Here is a 25,093-nt window from a genome sequence, read left to right on the forward strand (position 1 = left end):
AATGCAGAGGATGCTTGGAAGGGTGAAGCCACATCAACATCAGCATCATTTTGGCGCCGTGTCAGAGTAGGGAGCGTTGTGGCCCATGCTGTAGTGTCGTGCAACCTAGGACAAAAACCAGGTGCTCAGCACAGAAGAAAAATTTGACCTGGTTCGTGCTGTCGAACACGGCATGAAGCAGTCGATGCTGGCACGGGAGAGGGATCTACCATTGACTACGGTGTGTGGCATTCGGAATGCGAAAGGGAAATTGGCCGGCAATACTGCCGCGACCGTGAAAATACATCGGCTATGAGGCTCGACTTTTCGAGCTTCCGACTTTGCCATCGTTGCCTGTGTGATTGCCGAAGTGTCACCTAACGACAGTGATGAGGACAACATGGAAAGCGACAGCATGGGCAGTTCAGGCCCGACAGTGGCAGATGCTGCGCGTTACATCAGCCTCGTGCGGGTGCTTGCCGAGAAGAGAGGGCTGGCGGAAAAGCTGGCTCATAGCTTGAGCAAGTTTAAGGCCGTCGTCGTCGCTGCTAGCCACCGCGGCGCCAAATGAAAATAACATGCTTTTGTCGCACGAAGTGAATAAATACTGCATGTTTTCTGCCCTTTTATCACACTCTCTCGTAGTTCCGTTTTCCGCAGGTAAGTAGGCGATCTCACGCTATTTTGGTTAAGCAGTACTACCTTTTAGTATGTACCTTTTCTGAGTTCCGGCCAACTACAGTTTAACGCAGTTCGTACCAACTGCCACAGCAAATAAGCGCCTCCACCTACCCTCCTCCTCCCCTCTGCCGTGTGCTCTTACTCTCCCAACTCAACGGCCTTGGGCTTAATCTCACTAATTTGCGAAATATCGTAAGGCGACCCCTCGTTACAAACACCATTCATAAACACGCAATGGTCTCTCTTCATAGCTTCGAGTGACCCGTCACAAGACTAGCTTTAGATTTACATGGCAGGCTCGAAATTATGTGACGGCGTGCGGACTGCCCGGTTGTAGACGCATATACACAGACGGCAGATGGATGCGTATGAATAAAAAAAAAGGGGGGGGGGTTGAAGGGCTAGTTCCCACATAAACTACTGATACAACGGCCATTTTTCGAGTAACTATTGAATTTGTTATAAAAAGGTTCGACTATTAACATCTGAGGGTCAGAGTTCACACTATGGCGATGCTGCTTTTGTAGTTTACACATTGTCTAGCACGCATGCATACCTGCCAACCTGGCGAGATCTAAAATCGGGAGACTTCTTATTTGCGCCAAAGGGGGGGAGGGGAGGGAGGGTTCGCTCAAACCTTAAGGCAGTATTCGACGAGTCCTTTTGCAGGACCTTGCAGTAGCAGACTTTGCTCACTTCAAAAATTTCTCGGAGTAGCTTTGCTCAAAACATGGTCCAGACTGACAGCCCTTCACTAGCAGCAGGTGATGGAGGGTTGTGTTGCACATTGATGAGCGGAACTCAGTCCTAGTTTTTCACGCCATGCTAAAAATCCTCACACTCTGCATTGCTACGCGGTATCATGAGTAAATCTAGCATCGCCTTAGCAACTCGGTGAAACATGTTTTCCATCAGTGTTTTCATTTTTCCAACCATAGACCACTGCATGTCCCACTTTTCTTCATTAAGAATGTCCTCTGTAAGACTGTACGCCTGTAGTGTGGCAAACTCAGCTTAGAGCATCTAAAGCGTCTCCAGCAGATTCATTGGAATCTCTGGGCAGCAGCTGAGGGAAACTCTAAATAAAGAAATGAAGACTCGAGAGCGATGCCTGTGAAATAAATTTGAGGTTGGCCACCTCCGCATTCTTCATAGTTGCGTTTCAGAGCTGCATCTACATCCATAGCGCTTCACCTCGTCGCATTTCGGAAATATTTTCCGTAGAAGAGGCTCAACGCAGTTGCTGACACTAAGGGGTAGGTTGTGTTCGACGAGGAATCCCATAAACAGGCACTCCACACGTATGACACTGTCGTCGCACTTGTTCCGGAGAAAGTTCACTATCTTGCCTTGCTGCTCAGCGGTGCGAACATAGCTTTGATGCTTCGCCAGGGAAACGTGCAGTTTCAAGTCGTCGTTGACACCGTGAAACACGCTGACGTCGCATCCAAACGTTCTACAATATGCAAAATGTTCTCCTTTTCTTCATGTCAAAAAGCACAGAAATTCAGAAGTATAAGTTCACGATAACTTCTGCAAATACCTTCTCTTCGGCTTTGATAGCGCCATGGCATCCAGCACACGAGAATTCTAACTTTACATGGTGCACCGCACACAGACTGCCTAGCCAACACTAATCATACACACAAGCAGCAGCACCAAGATGCACCATGGAGGAAGGCATAAATGAAATGCAAGAACTACATTGGCTCTGGCTTTGGTAGGCTTACTAGGCGCTGTAGTCGGCTGCTTAGTCGATGATACCGATGGTGCTAGTGCTGCCGTTATTGGTGATGCTGACGATTACAATGTGGCTGTAGATTCTGCGGTGCCTGTTTCGCAAAAACCATTATTGTGCGAACAGAGACCATTTTTCGGAAGATATAATATAGTGATTGTACAATCTGAAAGTTCAGTAAAACAGAGACCACTTTTCGGAAGATATAATATAGTGATTGTACAATCTGAAAGTTCAGTAAAAAATTAGGAGTCTCCCGGGCGAATCGGGAGGGTTGGCAGGTATGCGCATGGCTTCAGAGGTTCATGCCTGAACATTTTGTTCATGTAATTACTGCCTGAACTTGTAACGAAACATCAAACAAGTTTATTCAAAACATGCTTGACAACAAGTTTAGAGAATCTATAAAATTTGCACTGTTAGAGCACATAAACTTTTAATTCGTGCTCGCAACACGTCAGCGGCAATGAACGCGGGAAAGTCTACAAGCCGAGAGCCATATTTGTCTGCCTGGTAAACCCTTCCAGCCGACAGATCACGGTATAATGGACACGTCGGATGCATTCATGCATTATTTGTGGTTCAGGCATGTTTGTGTCGGCACAGTGCAGTTTCGATACAAGCCAGTTTGCGGCCGCACAGCGTCAGCTCCGTAAGAAAAACGCGTGACAAGCGTTTCAATGTGCACAGGGGCACCACGCTTCATGCTGGGCGACACAGGCACTAAAGGCTCAGCCTCGCGATCGGTATATTGATGACCATTCCGCAGCGCGAGTGACTTCGAACATTTGCTTGCAAAAAAAAAATCACGCATAAACGCCATTGCAGTTGATCTTGCAGGAGCAGAGTGCAATACGACTAAGACAAAAAGCAGGAAAGAGGAAAGCACTAAACTCTCTTAACTAACTTTATTAGAAAGCACGCACATAAGTACTGCCACCTATACACACGTGCTCTTCTGTGTCTTTCCTGTTTTTCGTCTTAGTCATTCTGTGCTGACCCTTCAGCATGTTCAATCAGCACCAACTCGCCCAAATGTTCATTCTCCACTGGAGCTGTCCAAGTATGTATGCGCATTGTGCTAATTGCTCATCTTCACACAGCCCAGTGTCATTATCAATCTTATCAAGCTTGATCCGACCAGCATGAACACTTAACCCTTATCAGTTATTAACTTTATCAGACTACATCCTTATCAACCCTTATCGGTTGTTAACCTTATCACATTCAATCTAATCCTTATCAACTCTGATCTGTCCTAATCAACCTTATCAGAATTGCTCCCGCCATTACAAGCCCTTATTTGCACCTTATCCATCCACGTAAAACCATTATCAACTGTGATGAGAGCCACATAACCCTTCATCACTCCTTATCACCCTTATGAACCGACTGACTAGTCATCTGTCTTTGTTGTGCAACGTGAAGCACATGAGCCCTCATAGATCAGTGGCATTCTGGTTGGTGAAGGAACGCCCTCAACAGGAGGCACATCACGCAACCACCGAAACGCATCGGAGATGTGATGTGTTTCGCATTGAATTTTTGCAAAATCGTAATTTTCCTAATGTCTACAATGCTCCGAGTCAGTTTTACATGCAGACATAGAGATGGCTTTTATTCAACCATCACCAAATCTTTCAAGAAAGCCTTCATAGAAACTCTTCTCCTTTGACATTTGCTTTGTACCACCGGTACATCACATTGATATGGTTCAGATGTATTCACATACTGCAAGCATAGGTGTTTTGGCCAGTGGGTAAGACATTCGGCTTCCGAGCATGGGGTCATAGGTTTGAAACTTGCCACCATTTATTCCGCTTTTTTAAACATTATTTTCTTTATAGCGATGCGTCTTACGTGATAGACAGACAGGTTTCCTCGTTAGGTAGGTGAAGCAATGTTTACACATTTAAGAATAAAATAAGCTTTCATGCGCCTAACGCTCCTTGGTGTAAAGACACTGTTTACGGTGTGCGATGCCTAGAATGATAGCCGTATGGTCAATGTGCGCTGCATTACGGTCTCCTATCAAAATCACCCGTTTATGTGTTATCGTGATCGAGTTCCTCATCAAGAATGATGGCCTTCGAGATTAAAGATAACATGCCGAACCATAAATAAAAGAGGCTACACGGAGATGCAGCGGCAGTACTAATTTGGTTAGGCAGATTCATATGCTGCAATGCAAGTGCTTAGCGTGCAGCAAGAGCCCCCTCTACCCCCCTTCCATTTTCAGGATGCCTTATAGTGAGTCTGTTTATAAGCACATCTGTGGAAAGAGACAAAGGAGAGGGGTTCCGCAGCACTCTGGGAAAACTGGTGGGTTTCCCCAAGGCCACAAAGTTAGAGAATACCTGCAATAGATAAAGGTTAGACAGAGCAGCAGGCAACATGAGACCACCATAAGTGGCACCGGACCACTTATTCTATGTCCCAAGGCAACACTGCAGCTACAAGAGACCATAGTGGTAGGCTCTGGATTAATTTTGGCTACCTAAAATTTTAAAAAAATTTAAAAATCTAAGCAAAGAAATGAGAAAATTTTCAGCCATAAGATGGAATCAGCTGGCGCGAGACAGGAGTAATAGGAGATTGTTGAGAGAATAAAGGACGACTGTGAAATCTAACTACACGAAAATTTTTGCATCCCCCTCCACCCACCCCCCACTGATGAAGGGCCGCCACAGTCGGGAATCAGACCCATGACCCCCCCCAACGCTGAGCAGTACAACACTAGGTGACAGAGCCACTGTGGGAGTACTATGCACCACTTATTTAAGTCCTCCTTAAAAACAAATTTAGTAATATGTACACTATTTGTTACTTTCATGTAATACATGTAATTCACCATTCTAATGAATATATAAACAGTCAACAATAGGCTTTGCTTTAAAGTTGGTCAGGTTCCTTGAGGTTAGACAGTTTGTGGAATATGAGGCTTAAGCGTTATTCGCACTAATAGACTCCCTGCTTCAAAGGGAGCGCACCACATGATGACAATTTCACACCTTCACCAGATGGCGCGGCCCCATGGAGCTCCCGGTATGGACAGGGAGCACTTGTTCCAGAGCTACAAACGCCTCCCCAGGGCCGGGGATTCATAAGGGCCCAGTCTTCGCGTGTGCACGTGCCCGGCAGTGGCACACGGCCTTGATGCTCACAGGGGATGGAGGGGAGGCTCACTGGATACGTCATGGAGGATCCCTTCCCTAATCCCCAGGAGAAGTGTGAATTGTGCTTTAGAAGGCATCTGGGAACTATTTCAAAAGGCAGGATAATGGCTAAATTTCACACCAGAACAGCCTTTGACACCAAGCAGTCACAGGCTCAACCTACCAGGCATGATCTTGCAAACTTCAACTTCACTTCGTGTGTTGTGCTCACCTTTGTCCTTCTTAAAGTCCAGGGCATCCTGTTTGTCAGTGACAATCTCTTTGAGGTTGACAATGCTTGGGTGGTTGAGCTGACGCAAAATCTTGATTTCTCGCACAGCTGTGATGGGGAAGCCCTCCTTCTCATTCTCTAGCCGCACCTTCTTCAGGGCCACCAGTTCACCTGTGAGCGATAGGGAGCCTTATCAGGAAACATGAATCACAAGATTCATCCACAGGCTAGAACCTGCTGCAATCATAACACAGCACTACCATTTCTTTGCCACAACATTGAAATTAAACTAGTAAAGGAATTTTTTGCATTGAGTGCATCAAGGTCTATACCGTGCCCTTTGCTCCTAGAGCTTTAGGGACCCCCAAAGCCAAGGCATCACACACAGATAACAAGACAAGTTCCATTGACTACTGTGTTTACTTGTATGCTGGTCATAGAAAATCTGTTTTGCCCTTGCATAATGATCGTGCTGCCAAATGCTAGTTTAATTATCAAGATGGCACATGTCACCAAGTGTGATGCATCAAAACCTGGATGGACAACATGGTGCAGTGTAGCAGTGTATCATTTGATCCACTCAATGCACATAAATGCATTAGAATGAGGAAGTATGGACAGGAATATGCATCACCAGATTGATTGGAGGCTCTCATGTTCTATTCCTGTTGTGGCACCAGCAACATAACACCACTTTCTCATGAAGCTGCTCATCAGTATGCTTCTTGATAGGGTCTGGGCGCAAGCTACCTTGGTAGTGAAACAGCACTAGAAAAACCCGGATGGTTCTTCTCTCATGTGTGTTTTTATAGCGCTGTTTCACTATGAACGCTTCTTGAGAGGGCTAGTACCCCAACTTGCTTCTATTTTGCTTTTATTGAAGTGTCATGCGAATAAACAACAATAAAACAATGCTTCCTATAAGAACATCGTGAAACACTGTAGTTTTGCATTTTTAACACAGTGAACAAAGACAGAGCACCACGGAATCACATACTTATTATCCAGTCATGGCATCCAGCAGTTTTTGTGAGTGCCATAGGAGTCATCAAAGTCATCATACAGCTGTTTTATTTATGCATCTCGTAAGTACAGGCGCGGCCACTGTTAGAGGTAAAGAGCGGGTGGCCGCGCTCCGCAGAGCGCCACGTCGGGCGCTGCGGGTCATCTGCTACAATTCGCCCCCAACTTCGCCGCATGCGGCGAAACCTAGATTGTGCGCGCGCTTTGGAGTACACAAACCCGGTAGCAATGGTGCGTCAACAGTTAGTATTCTAAATCAGTTATCGAAGCACGCAGGCATGCTGTACACAAACCCTGTAGCAGGCATGCTGTACACAAATTCTGTAGCATGCCTGCATGCTTCGATAACTGATTTAGAATACTACCTGTTGACGCGCCATTGCTACACGGTTTGCGTACTCCAAAGCGCACCTCTCACGTTTCGCCTTACACGGCGAAGTGGGAGCAACCGTAGCAGACGGCGCGCAGCTAACTCCGCGCGGCGCTTGCTTGGTGGCCCGAGGGGCGCAGCCACGCGCACTGTGTTACCTCTAACAGTGGCCGCGCCTGTACATTAAAGAGATAGGGAATGCAGTAGCATGGTACTATAGTGACTATTGGAGGATGTCCAATGTAGTACTAGACTAATGCCCAGAATTACATTTCTCTTTAACAGCTCACATTGCAGGTGCACTCTAACATGAGTGTTCCAATTCATAACTTTCTTTACACCCTGGCATTACTAGCAATTGCTGCCAAAACAAAAATACAGAGGCCCGCGTGATCGACTGCCTGACCAATGCCAACCTGCACAGTTTGCAAGCAAATCCTTGCAATGCTTGTGCAGGACTCACCAAAACAAACAAAAGATCACTACAAGGAAATCAGAGTGCATAATTGAGGGTGTGTTAGAATAGTAAATATGGTAGGTGTTCTAGATCACCTTGGTATTGCTATACAAACCGTTTTGAGAATGAAATTATACCTTTCCAACCTAAACCTACACACCTCTCGCAAGCCATTGACAACCACCACCTAGACTGCCAGTGCTTGCAAGCAAAGATAGCTGCAGTATAGTTAGTTACCTTGCACCCACAAAAGATTTAAAAAAGAATGTGCTCTCATGCTCCAATGAAAAGCTGTACAGTCGCCAACCAATTTTTCAGACAAAGACTGGGCCATGCAAATGTCTGCATGATCAGGCGATCTAAAAAAGACAGAATTTCTGCGATAAAATCAATATTGCTTTTACAATGCCAGCAAATCAAAAAATGTGTTTTTATAATCTTGCACTCAATGTTCTGCTTCATTGAAATAGAGTAAAGCCTCCTTGTAACAAAGCTGAACAAGGAGGCATAATTCTTCGTTATATCCATTATTGCATGTACTGCACTATGAATATCTCTATGGGAATTTTTAGGGAAATTTCATTTACTTTGTCATATCGACTCTTTCGTTATATGCCATTTTGTTTTAATGAGGTTTGACTGTACTAATATCTACTTGAAATTTTGTGATGGTCAATGCTGTGGATGCGTTTGCCTTTGCCTGTCGTGCAGCCCAACAGGTATCAAAAGCCACTGCCAAGTGCAGATATCAGTGATGCTACTGGCCCATGCCATTTTGGAGCAGTAAAACAGATTTTCGGCGCAGGTTTATGAAAGCAACGGAAGACTATATTATATAGAGCTTTTGCAGTGGGCATGCCACATGAAGGCAGTAAGTGGTCATTGGTTCATAAACTCTATCCAAACAACCCAAAAATGAATGTCATTTTACATTGGTTCTATAAGTAGGTGGTGGGTATTACAGGGAAAGCTAATAGAGACTTTTAGCGTGTATGCTATTCCGGCAAACAGGGGCGGTTTGGGCGGATTGTCGGATGTGCGGGGGCATAAACGTGAACGGCCGGAGCGGTGCAGCCGCGTGGTTGCGTAGAGTTCAATCAGACAAGCACAGAGCTAAAATTGCAGTAAACCGCTATATCCTGCTTCACTGCTGGTGCAAATTTTTACCAGCAGCATAATTGTGAACACAATTACACCACTGATGAAAATTTACACCAGCAGCTAAGAAGAATATAGTAATTGGCTTTGTGTTTGTGTGGTTGAGCTTTGTGCCACCAGTTGGTGCCACCAATCTGGCCACTCACGTTTACGCCCACGCTCAACCGGCAAACTGCCCGCACTTGCCGGAATAGCGGACGCGCTAAAATTCTCTAATAACCAAGCAGGCCAAAATTTGTGTTTTGGGCATCCAAAAAATTGGTCAGCAACAGTATTTACTGCACCTTAGTTTTCCATTTGTAAGCATTACTACCTTGTAAATGGTGGACTGTTAATCTTTCCGTGCCAAGCTATTATCCCAAATGTCAACCAATCATGGCCAAATTGTTTTGCTGTGGAATCCTTTATGAAAAACGATGTGCAATTTTAAGTGCTCATTTATGTAAATCTAAACTATTTATTGCACAAGTGAAGCTTAACAGCAGACAATACAAAAAAAAATTTACATAATCAACAAGAAATTGAAAATTGCAAGGAAGTATTGTTGACGAGCTGGGCTCGTCCTGGGTCATTTTTTCCATAAATATGTGTATGACCCCAGCTGCACGTTGGCACAGGACAGCTTAATCCCATTTTCTGACCATTGCACATAGAACCACTAGTTAAAAAATTATGGGCAATGCCAAATGCACAAATCTGACTGCTTTGCTAGTTGCAAATTAATGCTGATGACTGCAAATCAGACAGTGCAGTTGTACTATTTTCTATTAGCAACTTAAGGTAACAGCATACTTATGAATTTTTCCAATTTCCATAGGTAATAATTGTTACATAATTTGAATAGCCTAGCGGCTAGTCCTGTCCGATTCTGATGTGCTATGGGCTCACCGTCAAGTTGTGAATATTACATATGCCCTTGAGGTCAGTACGCTTCTAAAGTCTCACATTTCAGCAGCCTGTTTTCATGCGTTCAACAAGGTAAAACACTAGGGTACAGAAAGAGTAAGAGCAAATTACCGGTGTCCTTATCTTTGGCTTTGTATACTTGTCCATAGGTGCCCTCTCCTATCTGGCACACAATATCAAAAACATCCACGCAGCGCTCGCCCCAATTGGGAAAACGTTCATCATCAGAAGGAGGCTTGTTCAGAATCCTGCAAAGATGTTAAAATATAAGTGTTACCATAAGACATGCTTTGCAATACGCAGTGCTAACATGCTAGTGTACCATCATCTGTGTGGTAAAGTGTATGAAGACACTGGCCTTTTGCCTCACACAACAGTAAAAGGAGCACGAAATCAATTTAGACTGGTGAAGATTCAACATTATATTTTCACTCCTTTGCCAGAAAAATGCCAATTACTAGCAGAACAATTGAAGGCCAAGCTTTCCTCCAAAGTATTTAGCATTCAAACTGCAATTCAAGAATGCCAGCGTGAAACTGTTTACTCCCAATATTTTCTCGTATATAGACTATTTTTAATGCAGGAAAAGTTCAGATTAAGTATTTGGCTCATTTATGATGCACAACTTGGTTCCAAAGATTGTAAAAAAAAAAAAAAAAACTTTGTGACCAGGCATGTAGCTCTCACCTTGGCCTGCGAAACACCTGCATGGAGGCAGCAGCTGCCCCTTGAGGTGGCTGGGTTCCGGTAGCAGGTGTTGCAGAGAATGCCCTCTGGGTGGCCATGGTGAATGCATGCTTCATCTGCTGCTGCTGTTGCTGTTGAGTAAGCTGAGGCGATCCTTCTTCCCGGTCAGCCACCTCGGGTGACATTACGTCCTCCACCTTCATGCCAGGCGGCATAGGCAATTCCTTGATGCTCTTGCGCTGGGGTGGTGCTGCTGCAGGCTGCGTAGGGCTTGGTTGTGCGGATACCTGCTCGGCAGATGACCGCCCACTACCCAGGCTGCCCTCATCCTCCTCTTCCAACATCCCATTGTTGCTGTGTGGAGCACTGGTGTCCTCCCCGCCACCAGGGGATGGTGCTGTGGCTGCCTCTTCTGGCGAGGAGGCCAGCTCCGGGGAGCCTTCAGAGGGTGTGCAAGGCTTTGAGGGTGCCTTGGGAGGCACTGGTGGTGGAGCTTCTGCAGAGGGTGGCACCACAGCAGCAGGTGGGGGAGGGGGCAGTGGAGGAAGAGGTGGGGCTTCAGGTGGCGGTGGTGGTGGATGCGTAGGATCGCTGGGGGGTGGTGGTGGAAGAGGAGGTGGTGGGATGTCTGCACAAGAAGCAGGCCCATTGGATGGCGCAGCAGGCGGCGGCGGGGGAGGCGGCGGCGGTGGGGCTACCCGGCTGCCGACCGAGTGACGACTCTTTTCAAGCTCGCGGCCTTTGCGATGCTTGCGCAACTCGGCACCGAGACTCGTGGAGGCGAACTTGGTTTCGTAGCTGGGGCTGCGCTCCCGCCGTCGATGCGTCTGGTAGGCCGCAGGAGGGCTCAAGGGTGGTGACCGGGATCGGCCAACCCTAGGGCGCTGGGGAGGGGGGCTCCGTGAACGGCTTCTGGATCTTCGGGAACGCCTGGACCTGCAATGAAGAGCCGCCAAACAAGACCAACTTCATCTTAAGTAAGGATCTATAACCTGTTTTCATAGATGTCGTAAGTGACTTTTGTGTACCTTTGAATGCTCACCAAAACTACAAGTGGGGCATCTGCTGCAAGAACACCAGCACTAGTTACAAGAACCTTGACACTATCTAGCACCAGAAGCAGTTTTGGCTGCAAATCTCAACTCTCCACAAAAATAAATGAGAGAACAGCACTGCATTGGTACAGGACTCTGACAATTTCCTGAAAGCTTGCAGAAATGTTCTGCATGTGGAACTGAGCCCAAAGTGTTGAGGGAAGGGCACATCCAAATCCACAGAGGAAAACTGTTGCTTAGAACACTAATCAGTTGTCTGGAAATATGCACGTCAAGTAAACAAGGTTCAAGGCAACTTAGTTCCATTTCTGTGTTGTTTTAAAGCAAGAAAGCAATGCGAGCAGGAACCTTCCTTTTTTTCCATTTCAGTCATTCACACTCAACGTATCAGTCTGCCTCAAACCCTGGTACATCAACATCTAGGAAATGGTTCCTTTGTTACAGTGTCAAGGTGCAGCTTTTCAAAGCTCTTAAAGTCGATGTTGCAGCAGTTACACAAGTAACAATGGACTGTTGTGCATGTTCCAATTAGAAAAAACATTCATGGAATGTGCATAGCTTAGAAGTGACAGGCTGTTTTATCCTTGTCTCTCTGCCTTACGATGCTCCATAAATGATCAGCTACTGTTTGGCTCGTGTCAAAATACTTTTGTCAATTCTCTCACTTTTGCATGTCCTACTGCTGTTAGCCATGTATATATAGGGTGTCCCTGCTAAAGTTTGCCAAGCTGTTTGTTTATGTTTTCTTAAATTAGTCAAGTAATTAGTCCACAAAGGTTATGTTGGCGGAGGAAGAGGACAGGTGGCCATACACTGTATATGTCTCATAACTATATATTGTGCCATTTTTTTATGCTTTATTTTTGAAGTTTGGCTAATGTTGGCTGAGGCACCCAGTGTTTCTCTTTAATAAAATTTGGTTAAGCACAATGCACGCCCTGGCTATTCTTTTTCCAGCCCTCTTTTGTCTGTGTTCAGCAGTACTACACAAGTACATAGCTGTGAATCTGCATTAGCTTGCCCACCCTTCAGTAATTCTGGAAAAACAAACAATGGCACATAAAACAAACATAGAAAGCTAGGTCTGCACCAACACAGTTGTGAGGCACAATCTGCAAGATCATGGCTGCAAAGAGGCCGATGCAGGCGCAATTGCTTCTTCATTTAATCTATTGCTTTAGTCAAGATTGAAAGCAGCTAACAGTTACGTTCACATATCTTCATGCAGTGCCTTTATATATATATATATATATATATATAATAAATAAAGAAAACTCTGCAAAGCGGGCTTTCCCACTCAATTTCAAGCTTACACTCAAAGTGCTGTCGAAGCCATAGGTTTCGTGCAAGGAGCTTGGGACGGAAGGAATGCTACCAACATTCTCATGCCTTGCTCGTGCAGGAAACACAAGGCTGGCCATCTTGGCTGTCTTAAACTAGATGCAGAAAGTGCCCACTTGCACAAGTATGCATAAGGTCCACTTACAGTTCAATATCTGTGTCACAATTTGCTTCATGTGGCGAGTACATTCACTGCATTGTCTAGTCGCAGATTCCATGCTGAAGTGGTGTGGAAGAGTAACACTATACCCGACAGATCACAACCTGCCTGCGCTCGCTCTCAAACTGCCCCAGTCACAATAGCAACTTGCTCAGAATTTACCATCACCTTGCTTGTTTACACATCCCTTGCATCATTACATGGACACTAAAGGTGCACTAAGTTTAGCCTGACTAGTTGAGTCTTGCTCTGAAAAATCTACCAGTGTTTCTTTTGTTAGTTATTCACAATTTAAGTTTCCCATAAACAGGTGACAATGCGTGTTATCTTTCTATCATTAACATGCCCCACTGCATATGAGGGTATTGCAGCACGGTGCAGAAACAACTAGTCGGTGACAAGCATTCTCAAAAGCCACTCTGAGCAAGTCGGAGGGCAGCCCAGAGAGGACACTACATGCCTAAAATTAGCAGTTCTGCATTTCTGATGATAGCAATACGGTTTTTATCCATAACAAGTAGCCTATGTCCAGTGCCCTTTGGTGAGGCAGTATCATGCTTTGCTGTTCGGCTTCTAGGCCACATTGAAAAACAGACTTAATACATAGCTACAATACTTGCAAGATTGGGTGACTTGTCATTTTCAAACTTTTAGAGGAAGCTCTTTACAAACACCTCTCAAGCTTCTCTCTTCCTGCTTCAGGGGGTAACGAACCCAGCGAGCAGATTTTGTTAGTGAAGTTCTGCGAGGATTCACTAAAGCTTTTGAAATCAGTATTTGCTCTATCCAATTTAGGTTGATTTGAAGTCTCTTCAGTGTCAATCTTCTTCAAGTGAGCAATGGGTTTCCTCTGAAGTTCATATCTGTAGTAGTCCTTCTCAGAGGTAATCACGGGTGCTCATGTAGCCATTTAGGATGGTCCTCAAATTAGGTGCTTGCACACCATAGTTACCACTCAGTTTCCTAAAGCTTCCTGTTGCCAATAAACCCCGATTTAAAATGGCAGAGCATGAGCATTCTTCGGTTCCCATCAGTGGCCTGCAACACAACACACTAAATTGGGCCTCTATTTCTTATTGAACTGTCAATAGCAGAATTGAAAATGAGAAATGTGTTTTTAAAGACTAGTCAAGATCGCAAATCAACGAAGCTCAAGGCTTTTAGGTGGCAGGTGGACGAAGGCGCTTGTGCTCAAGTTGTTCAGGAGTTTGGCATGAACATACGTCAAAAGAGGAAGTTCAAGGCCAAGGGTACTGGCACAACAGTCGATCAGAGCAGAATGCACCATAACAAAGTTTAGCCCGAGGATAAGGTCACGGGGGCAATTGGTCAGCCCTGTACAAACTGGAATGTGGTGGCTGGAAATCCTTATACGGGCAGTACACATTCCAGTGACGGCAACAGTGCTACCATTGGCGATGCATACAGCTCGTGTAGTAGCAGCTGTGAGAACCTTCTTCAGTCAACAACCGAGGTTAGCACTCATTATGGACACCTGGGCTCTAGATCAAAGGGACACAGTCTACGTGAACATCAAGTAAATTCTGGTTATTTGGGAGTGTCAATGGAGGATTTCGGCACGATGAAAATAATGCAGCACCACCCTGAGGAACTGCACAGACTAGCTTTTAGTCTAGGGAGGTCCATAAATGGTCGGCAATGAATAACAGCGTGCATGGGACGATGGCGCTCAGTGATGGCAAGTGAGCAGGACGAGTGTAATCTACAGGAACGTCAGTGGTAGGAGACATACGGCGAAGCGAGTAGCGGCAAGGGTCAGCATATGGCCGAGGAGAGCGGAGGGAGAAAAGCTTGAATATGGGTATGTCCAAGAGGTGCTGCAGTGGCGAGCTACATGGCCAATTCGGTGACAACGGAAATAGATTGGCTTGAAATCAGGAGTTCTTCATTCAGCAGGGTTGCAGAATCGGAGGAGAATACAGGTCGTTGCAAGGCACAGCTATCAGCACCGGTCTGGCGTCAGGTCGGAAGACAGAGCAGGCAGCAGGAAAACTGAGGTTGAGAAATTCTTGCGGCACAACTGCCTGGATGAGGGAGAACACCGGTGCTGATTGGTCAGTGGTGTGGTCAAGTGGGCATGGATGGAACAGGGCTGGACTTGCAGCCTCGAGCATGCCATGACCGATGCACATTACATTCCCATTGAAGAGGGGTGCACTGGTAAGGTTGACGCAGGATGACGGTGCAGCAGTGTTCGGGAGACGGGAGAACTGTGGAATGAAGCGGTGGCATTCATTGGTGATGACGTCGATGGTGGAAAGATTGTTGATGGTCAATAAGTTGAAGGCGTCGTCTGCAATTCCTTTGAGGATGTGGCTTACTTTGTCAGCATCAGCCATTTTCTTGTCAAAAGAGCGAGCATGTCTTCGATATACGAAACATACGATTCAGTGGACCACTGCACTCTGATGGCAAGCTCTTTCCATGCAGCCAGTTCGCAAACTGTCGGGTTTTCAACGAGGTCTCGGAGCTTGTCCTTGAATGCATCCTAGCTAGACAGCTTGTCCTTGTGAGGCTGGAACCAGACACGCAGTATTCAGCCCAAGTAGAATATTACAATTGCCAGCAGTTGTTTCGGCTAACATGCTCACACATGCTGAGCCAATCCTCAACGTCAACATTATCTTGTCCGGAGAATATGCCAGTGCTGTGGGTATTGGTAACAATGATGTAAGTTGTTTAAGCTGCAGGTGTAGATGCAGACGAGGTGTCACCAGGATCCATGGCGGAAAGCTGGACGGTGCAGTTGCTGCGGAGCTCCGTGGAGAGTACAGGGAACACCAACCTCCAGCAAAACATTATGCAAACGATGGCTTGAACACTAAAGACTATTCACGAAGTATATATGCAAAAGCAACTACAGCGCTGGCCAGTTCAGCCGACAGCTCGAGACTCGGCAGCAGTTTGTGTTCACAGTCAGGACACCCGTGCACATTGTCGGAAAAAAAAAAAAATGCAATATCTATGTAGCAATATCTTTAACCCTTTAAAGGGCAACTCCGGCAATTTTTCTATGTCAATGAAATTCGCTGGGTAAGTTCTTCTGAACACTTCCGTCACATCCTCAAAAAAGCAGGTTTGGGAGTTGCACAGATTTTTTGCAAATTAATTTAATTAATTGCCTCGAACACCTTACCTTACCTCCTCCTCAGTTACAGGCCACATTGTGTATGACGTCAGGAGTGTTCCATGCAGTGCATGCTGGGGTCATGCAGACGACAGCGTCGAGGAGCCGGTGATCATTAGCTAGTGCATGGTGTAACAAGCAGCTGTCGCGAGAAGTTGCATTCCCTTTAGACGGGCAAGTGATGGGGGGTGGCAAGCGTGATGGAGGGTGTTGCGTTGTTCACTGCACGAACTTCAGCCCTCGCCATCCGCACACACAGTTTGAACCAATGCCTATCGCATTCAGCCGAGGTTAAGCTGATATGTCACAGTCGCTTAGTTCATGCGTGTGCTGCTGTCGGGCCTGAGCAACTGACATGAAGCTAATTAAGCCATCAGGATGAAGAAACCTCCTTCTGTAGTTCAGTTTTGACCACACAGACTTGAAATAAACCATTTCTCATTTCGTACAGTGCACACACAAAAAGCAAGAAGCAACAACACGGAGCAGTATCGACATCAGTATGTTGCCGTTTTCGACGGAAAGCTGCCCACCGCACTCACCGGCACTTCCCCAAATTAAATGCGGATAGCGTTACATTTCAAGCTAACGAAGAGTGGTCGTCGTACCTGCCGGTGTAAACAAATGCACCGGTCCATGTTTTGGACTGTCAGTGGCGTTCTTGCAGGACACAAATGCGGAAAGTCGTGCTACCCTGAGAAGGGGTAAAACACCTAAAATAGCAAGCAACGCATATAAAATCAGTGTTTAGCTATACCCATGGTCTTCATGTTGCAGCACGATATGTAGTACATGGGCGCTGGCTCTCATGGTGGCGGGTAAAATGTGAACAGCGATTCGTGGCTATTGAATTAATCAGAATTATAACTGTCAATATTTGACAGATCCAAAGAGCTGGTGCAGCTGGCATTGTCACCCGAAGGTCCGGTGCAGCCATGAATCAGCTGAGCGTCTCCTCTTCGCTGGTTTCGGTCGGCCAGCAGGTGACATCGGCATGCCTTGTGCACCTTCCCCGCAGGGGACACTTGTGACATCACACAAAGAGGTTCGCTCGGCTGCTCCATCGGGTTTTGGTATCGTTTTTGCGCTTTTATGCTTATTTAGATTATTTTCAAATTTACAGAACAATTCTATTATCAGACGCGTGACAGGGGGGTCTCAGAAACCTAAATATTCCATTACCTTGACATGGTAAAAGAATTGCTGGAGTTGCCCTTTAAGGTCCTGTAATTCCATTTGGAATCACATGATTTGGCCGAGTGCAAAAATGTGCTGCTTCAATTTTCAAGACAACACTGCTCCAAACAGAAATATTAGACCTTCATTTGCATTGACCCTTTTTGCGGTGATCTCGTGGGCGCTGCCATGTTTGATTAAGTGGTGACGTATCCATTGCATCCAACAGCGCTCTTGGTGTGATCTTCTCGTCTCCTGTCCTCCTCTATGTTTTGCGCTGTGAACACCAGGATCCATTGCTTGCCTCAAATTCCTCCATTGTCTCTGCGTTTACAATGGGCGTGCATGATGCCGGTGCGGCTTAGCAAATCTCTGTTTCGGGAGATATCGTTGACACTAACTGGGTGGGCAACACGAAGCTTTGGCCACAGCTTCACAGAAGACGCATAAGTGCCTTGGAAGCTGATTAAGCTATGTCGAAATGGCGCGAGCAACATATATGGTGCTTGTTTCAAAGTGAGGCTAAATATGTATTCCAAACTATCCAAACTTTCTGCTCATGTATTGAATCAGGATTAGTGTGCTTTGCTCTTCATTCTGCATTTGCCAAATATATTGAAGCAGCGGCTTGTCACATTTCTGATTATTTCTGCCTAATCGCTTGCGGGTGTGCTCAGTTTCGATAGATTTGTTCTTGCTGGGCTCGAGACTTGAGACGTAGCCATTTTGTACATTGTAATACCTTGTAACAAAGATATATTATCGTTAATAACTCGCTTACTCTTGCAGACCGTCACGAAACATTCAGTTTCGACCATTTGTGCGCTATCGGTGTAGTCAGTCATTTATTATGCATAATGATGCTCATATATTCAGGTGTGTGCCCATTCACTTATTGACGCAATGGCAATAGAGTGCGTGTAAGATTCCGTGCCAGTTGGGGTAGATGTGTGTAGATACTGTGCATGAACTGTACCATGACAGGAACCGGTGCTACTCGCTTTGTCATTGTTTAATGAGCGGTACTCACTCTTGCCAACGCTTCGGGGCTGAAGCACTTTCTTTGGAGGCTAATGATACAATGCTGGCGGATGAGAAAATTTTTGTATCCTCGAAGAAAGCTCTATATCTCAAAGTGCTGGTAACACGTACAGACAGTTGCAGCAACGGTCTGCGAACTTGGCTCCACAGATTCATTCCATTCCTTAATATCATCATCATCATCATCAGCCTGGTTACGCCCACTGCAGGGCAAAGGCCTCTCCCATACATCTCCAACTGCCCCTTAATATGCCAGTCACTAACTTTGCAGCCAACTACTTACTGCACACGCCTTCAATTCACACAATTAAATCCGGCATGATTGGAGCACAGTGCGTTAGCAACATTTCGGACAGCTGATCATATAGAAGCAAGGTGAAGCGGTAATGGTTTCATATTCGTGCGCTGTTGCTGGGGTAATGTGCTGCACACCGCCAAAACGACAGGTCAGTGCTCAACCTATCTAAGCCTTTATTTTCTTTTTAGCACAACAATGTATTCAATGCACCACCAAAAGCACCCTCTCATTTCTCTAGAACGAACTGCTCCATGAAAAGGGTCAATATACTGACAACTCTGTAGGCATCAGTCAAGTGCTCAAGTGCTAACATTTGTGTAATGGTGCAAACATTCTATCATTGTGGGTTTCCACGCATGCACGCACTACCTCGCGAGCACTCCCCCACGCTCGGGGAGGGGGGGGAAGGATATGAAAAACGAAAGCTTGCATCTTATCTAACATCTAACACAATGTGTTAGACATACGAATGGAATGATATCAAGAGGAGACAGGTAGTTACAGAAACAAAAGAATGCTACTTATCATGCCAGTCAGAAATATTATTCTTTTATCCCAATTGATGATATCATGGTTTTTGGCACTGTTGCTGATGTAATGATAAAGAACAGGTTTGCTAGACTTTCTTCAATGGTTTCATGCAAACAGCGAAAATAAAATCACCCATGGTACATGTTCCAGGTATGACAGACTTTCAAGGCCTGACCATTTCTTATCAACCATTCAGATGCAAAGACAAGCTCCTTTAGGTACCACCACGTCCCAGTGATTTGAACTGAAATCATGCATTAAAATTCTGCGCACAAAAGTGTGAAGTCTGTGGTTGGTATTTCTGAACTATTTCCTAAACTTCATAAAGGAATCTTTTCCTGCTATTCACTTTGATGATGATGATGATTTGGGATTTTTATGGCGCAGCAGCCGTGCAGTCTATAATGCGCCAACTGCTATTCGCTTTAATTTAAGACTTAAAGGTTCGATGCAATTATAAATGTGGACGTCTTTTTAAGCTCCCCTTGTATATTGCCAAGTTACACATCACAACTGCTTTGTTTGCCTTAGCAAGGTTTGTTTTAAGTCTTTTTGTGAAACCAGCTTACACTTGTAGCAGTTCATCCTTTTACGGTTGTACCCAGCTGCTGCTTTATTGATTTATTGCTTCTAACAAGAACTCCATGAAGATAAAAATGTGGCTGCATAACACCAGATGATAAACTCGCACATAAATAACAAATACAATATTTTACGACATAAAAGAAGTTGCAAGGCCATGAAGCACAAATGATGATGCCCCTATGCTTCAACTAGAGCTATTTCTACGTAGCTTCGAGTGCACTAATTGTTTATGGTGGATAGATATTTAGAATCCTATTGTGGGAAGTGCACAATATGATTTAATGATGCAATAATCTCATTTCTTTCAGCATGCATGTGGTTAACACTGTTTGCCAGCTATCATACACTACATTGCCAGCAAATATGAAGATAAAACTAGCAAAATTTTTGTTATGGGCGTTGCACAATACCATTGTTTAAAGAAATACACATTTCATACTTCCCTGACATTTAGTTCCATATATTGTCCACAGACTTCCATATATTGTTCACAAGAGTAATAATTAAACCAGCTCAAAAAAAAAAAGAAACCTGCAGCCCCTTAGTTTTGTTCTCATCTCACATCAATGGAGATCATCAAATTAAGACCAAGTATTATGTAAAATTCAAGCTACACTTGCAGACAACTTCCTGTGGCTATGAAGGGAAAGCTATGGAGACAATGTGTGCACGAGTGAGAGCGCTTCTGAAAAGAGTGCAGTGTTTTAATACACGTTTAGGCTGGGGAAGAGAAAACATAGGCACCTTGTTGGCAACAGCTAAATAAGACAGAACACACCGCTAAGTGTAAAGGCTTACTTATTTTGCGGCTCTTCCACGTCTGGGCGTACGCAAAACCATTTCATGTGGAAGCTGTGTTGATTCAGTCTCTGTTCCGAGCAACCAAAAACAATGTCAAATGTTGCTGGACTACTTGGCAACGGTAACGCATATGCAGCAGTCACGCGCCCGTAGCTTTCCCTTTATAGTCACAGAAGGTTGTCCACAAGTATACCATATTTGTATTAATATAATGAGTTTCTCTTTTTTCTAAATTTTTAATTTCAGAATGCGCCACATGTTATATTCAGGTTTATAATGCGAATAAACCAAGTTTTCAGTTTCTTATTTCTTTTTTCTGGCACTTTAAACTGCAAGGACCTAAATTACTAGGCACTACCACGTACACAGCCATGTTCGACTGTGCTGCAAGCACTTCTGAAGTTCTGCCTGTCCAATAACCTTGGTGGCATACAGGACGATGCCGTTCTCAACAACAGTGGCAGACGTCAGCAGTGATAAGTACATTGTACATGCAATCGTCCTTTCACTGTATTTTGCAACAGCGGTTTGCAGTAATGATGAACAAAGCATCCTGTGGGCACCCACTTTTATGCATAGTTTCGTATTTCTTGGCGACATAACTTCCATGTTAACATGGTAATATATTTGTTTTCTTTTTCCGAGACCGAAAGTCCCCCTAGAATTATATTGGTGGTCACATTATTTACATGCGAACAGGGTGCTTATTGTTCATTGATTGTTTCCCACTTATCTTACCCTTCATGGAGTGAAACTTGCAATAAAAGATGGTCATATAACTTAACATATGTATTTTGTTTAGGTTTCACTGTCATGAGTGGTTCTTTTTTGTGTGTGTATCCTTTTAGAAATACAACAGCTGTGCATATACCCCCCCTCACCTACAGAAAAATTTCTAAAAGGTACTTTAGAAATGGATTGCTAAAAGTGCAAAAGTGTTAAGTTTTCTTTTATACAACAATGGCTTAAATTGTTAAAAGGCTTACACATACAATTTAAGCAGTGTTCTACAGTGAAAGGCCCTACCAGCGAACTAAATACATGTCCTTTTTAGCAGCTTAGGTATACATTTTCCTAGCAAGTAACAAGACCAAGAAAATGTTCTGTAAATGCCTCTTCCTAGACCTGCAGGGAAAACACGGGGAATGCCGGAGATGGAAATTCAAGACAATGAGCAAAACGTAAACAAGGTGAAAGCGGGACAAGTGGACTTTTCTTCAAGGTGACGTATGCTTTCCTCCCCACAGTATATATAGGTGGGGTTCTTCTAAAGGGGAGAGGGTGTAAGGCGGGAGGGTGCGGCAACGAGGTAAGTTTAGCATAGCAAATAGATTCCTGACACTTCTTTATCACTTTGCACTGCACATATGTAAAATTCGCCAGTTGCCTGATTGCATGCGCTGTTGCCACTTTCCAAAATACGCAAGTTTTAGGATCTGGTACTTGCAATGCTGTAAACAGCATAAGGGAGTTTATATGGGTTTTTATGAATTGATCCAAGTAGCGAAGCTGCATCTTTTCATCTTTAAGTAAAAAGGAACTGCTTTGTATAATTAATAAATTATATATTGTTGAGAATACGTAGCTTAGCATGAGCTGCTTCCATCCTTCTAGAATGGTAGCATTCCTTTCACAGATTTATTATTTTCTCAGTTAACGAAAATTCTCTCAGCGACAAGTAGCATGTATCGGTATTTTATAACACTATCATGGATTAATTTTTAAGTGTTTGTATGCCTTTTATGATAACAAGTCGATGAGCAGACACATCTTATTCAAAAGACTTTGCACATTTCATTTAACACAAAATTTTGTGGTACACTATGGACTGATAAGCCCAAAAGCACATTTGCAGCTATCTTTTAATGTAACACCAAGAATTGACGAGGATGAGAAGGCGACACACATACATTTCAACTACTGAGAATATTCCGTGCAATTCAGTTAGCTTAATATTCTAGAATCACTTATGAAATGTTTGAAATATTCATCTTAGGGAAGATGCGCTGAAGGAATTGCAGAGCATGTTCAAAAAACATTATGCAATTGTTTTTATAAAGTTCCTTATTCGACTTTTTCTCAAGTTGAATGTAACTTTTTCAACTTATTCCGTCATACAAATATTTAAATTGCAGAATATGTTTTACTTACCTAGCTATGTACAGCACAAAAAACACTTACATTATAAGCATGAATAGTACTCGCATTTGTTAAGGCTGCTAGCTGGCCTAGTATGGAAAATAAACCAGCCTGAAGGTGGAGCTTGTACTTCATGTTGCCCCCCACCCCCCTCAACTCCAGTTCAGGATTGCATAATTGTTAAGTTGTTTTCTCCAAGTCAACCTTTTCCAAACTGCTATAAATATTCAGGGTGTGTGCATGTAAGGAATCCGAACTAAGTTCTACAGCTTCAGCAAGAGATGACTGTTGCAGAAAGGGTCTTATAAACTCAAGCATGCCATCGGGGCACATCATGGCATATAGCTTCCAAATGCACTGCAACATGTTTCACAGATGGGAGGAAGAGCTTTCCAATGCTAAGGTAAATTAGTGGTGGAGGAGGAAAACACTCTTGGAAGCTCACGGGAGCCACAGAAACTGCAGGCCACATCCAACCCTTAAGTTTTGATACCTCTGCTAAAATGGTGCAAGGTCTGTATGGTGTTGCCTTGCAAACCACAGAACAAGCTAAGACGTGACTGGATCCTACTTCGCACTGCAGGAAAGCATGCAGCAGTACTGCAAGTAGCAGAGACAAGCGTGCTTGTCAATTCAAGGAAGCAAGTGAAAGGATAGATTAATTTCACCACACCACTGCTGTTGGAAAAACATGGACTTTAGCACCGGCAGGACAGGTGCATATGTGCTCTGAACCTGATGAGAACAGTGGTTTGAGATGCATTAAAGGCAGCCCGTGAAATTTATTTGTAGAATGAATATTGAATGTTAAGACCATGACTATGCCTTGAACTACAAAAAAAAAAAGGAGGTGAAGTGAGCAAGGCGCTGCAGTAACCGATGCACTGCTCACAAAGTGCAGTATACTCAATGTACAAACTGGCATCTTAAAAACGAAAATTTCGTCTACTAAAGTTGAGCAAAATTCCAAGCTAGAAACAGCATGCACACAATCTGCACAGCTCCTATGCTGAAGAGAACTGCTTCAAGTGTAACATATTTACTGTAAAGGGAAAGAGATAAGCACCTCTAATCCGTCCACTGTTCTTGGAGTCTTGGGAGCAAAGCACAACCTTGGTTTAACTGTGCTTGTAAAAATAATAGTACAGAAGTCCAGAAGAGCATGTTGTACAACATTCTCTGCAGAATTATGTAGGAACAAATCTTGGTATGCCTTTTTACCATCGTGCGGGTCATGCACTAAGAAACATAAGCCCACTGCACTCTTCATAGCAAAGTAAAACATTAAAAACATTTTTGTGTAATCATACTTTTCATTTGCCAAAGCCAGCAATAAGTGGGACACTTTACTTATTGGCTGATCATGCATTTCAACTGCGACTGCTAGGAAGCTATGCAACATTATAGTTTCCACTAAAGCCCCTCCATATATGTTTTCGCTGACCAGGTTAAGTACCACCTACCTACCCTCCTCCTTCGCTGGCCACCTCAGCTTCCAGCATTAAGCAGAACTAATAGTCCCAGCTTCTGGTTTTAAGCAAAAGCGACATCACTGCTGCATAGAGGTGCGAGCATGCCACAAGCAAAAATTCAGGAACCAGAACAAACTGAAATTGCAGAAGTCGTGCAAGTGACGAATCAGGGAACAGCAAAGCACAACTAAGGTTGACGCAACTTAGCAAAAGTGGTGGTGGCGCATGGATGGAGGGATTTAAAGTTCCACTAATGTGATTATACTTCCTTTGAAGAAACTAGCAATTGCTTTGTTCACATTGCACTTTTCGGTGTAATGTCTTCCAAGGTCAAGATACTTCCGTGAAATGTGCCAACATCCGCAATAAGGCTTGTGTTCAAACCTGCCTAATAGCATAGAGGATTACCTACATGTGATGCTGCACGATCAGCTCCCTGCTTACCACACCTCATTTTTTTTCATTGTACCATTCCACACTGCAGGTCTCTTAATACTGTGACAGATGAACCAGGTTGTATGTGAATTAGGCAGACCATGGTGGATGATGTAAAACGTAGCGCCATGAAATAGCAGTGTTTTCCACTCCTACAGAAAGAATTTGGCTGCAGACTAGCACACAATAATCTCTGTTTGTTCTTTTTACTGTCCTTTTGTACTGTTTAAACTGCTGCACACAGAGCTGTGCTGCAATGCTATATTTCCATTACAAACAGCAGTCTTTTCCCTGAAACAGACAGCAGCAGTATCTAAAGCCTGACAATAAAATGAAATTGTAGTTATGAGTACATTGCTTCTAGGTGCACATTGTTTCGACAGTTAAAATATGTAGCTGGCAGCACATCGTGAGGATGCGAATTTTGCATCAGTACTCAGCTCTTTATCAACAAAGCATGCTACAGAACTAGCCACATCAATATGTGCTGTAGCTATAGTATAGAGCAAAATGAGTAATCAGACA

At 44.2% G+C, this 25,093-nt stretch overlaps 1 protein-coding gene across 6 annotated transcripts in view; it reads right to left on the reverse strand.

Moving 5' to 3' along the window:
* Positions 1-25,093, reverse strand: part of LOC126541558 (uncharacterized) — a 108,894-nt gene that overhangs the window by 81,348 nt on the left and 2,453 nt on the right. For 5 of the 6 annotated variants that reach the window (XR_011892807.1, XR_008614751.2, XM_050188369.3 and 2 more), the window contains exons 2-5: positions 10,387-11,322; positions 9,811-9,947; positions 5,786-5,956; positions 5,410-5,610 (exon numbers count right to left, since the gene is read on the reverse strand). Coding sequence is in view for 4 of the 6 variants with exons in the window: in XM_050188369.3 (XP_050044326.1) it covers positions 5,410-5,610; positions 5,786-5,956; positions 9,811-9,947; positions 10,387-11,322 (1,445 nt within the window). In the remaining 2 variants the exon portion in view is untranslated. The remainder of the gene's footprint in view (positions 1-5,409; positions 5,611-5,785; positions 5,957-9,810; positions 9,948-10,386; positions 11,323-25,093) is intronic. The other variant, XM_050188368.3, reaches the window with a different exon arrangement.

The sequence above is a fragment of the Dermacentor andersoni genome, chromosome 2 (genome assembly GCF_023375885.2).
Source record: "Dermacentor andersoni chromosome 2, qqDerAnde1_hic_scaffold, whole genome shotgun sequence".
NCBI classification, from domain to species: domain Eukaryota; kingdom Metazoa; phylum Arthropoda; class Arachnida; order Ixodida; family Ixodidae; genus Dermacentor; species Dermacentor andersoni.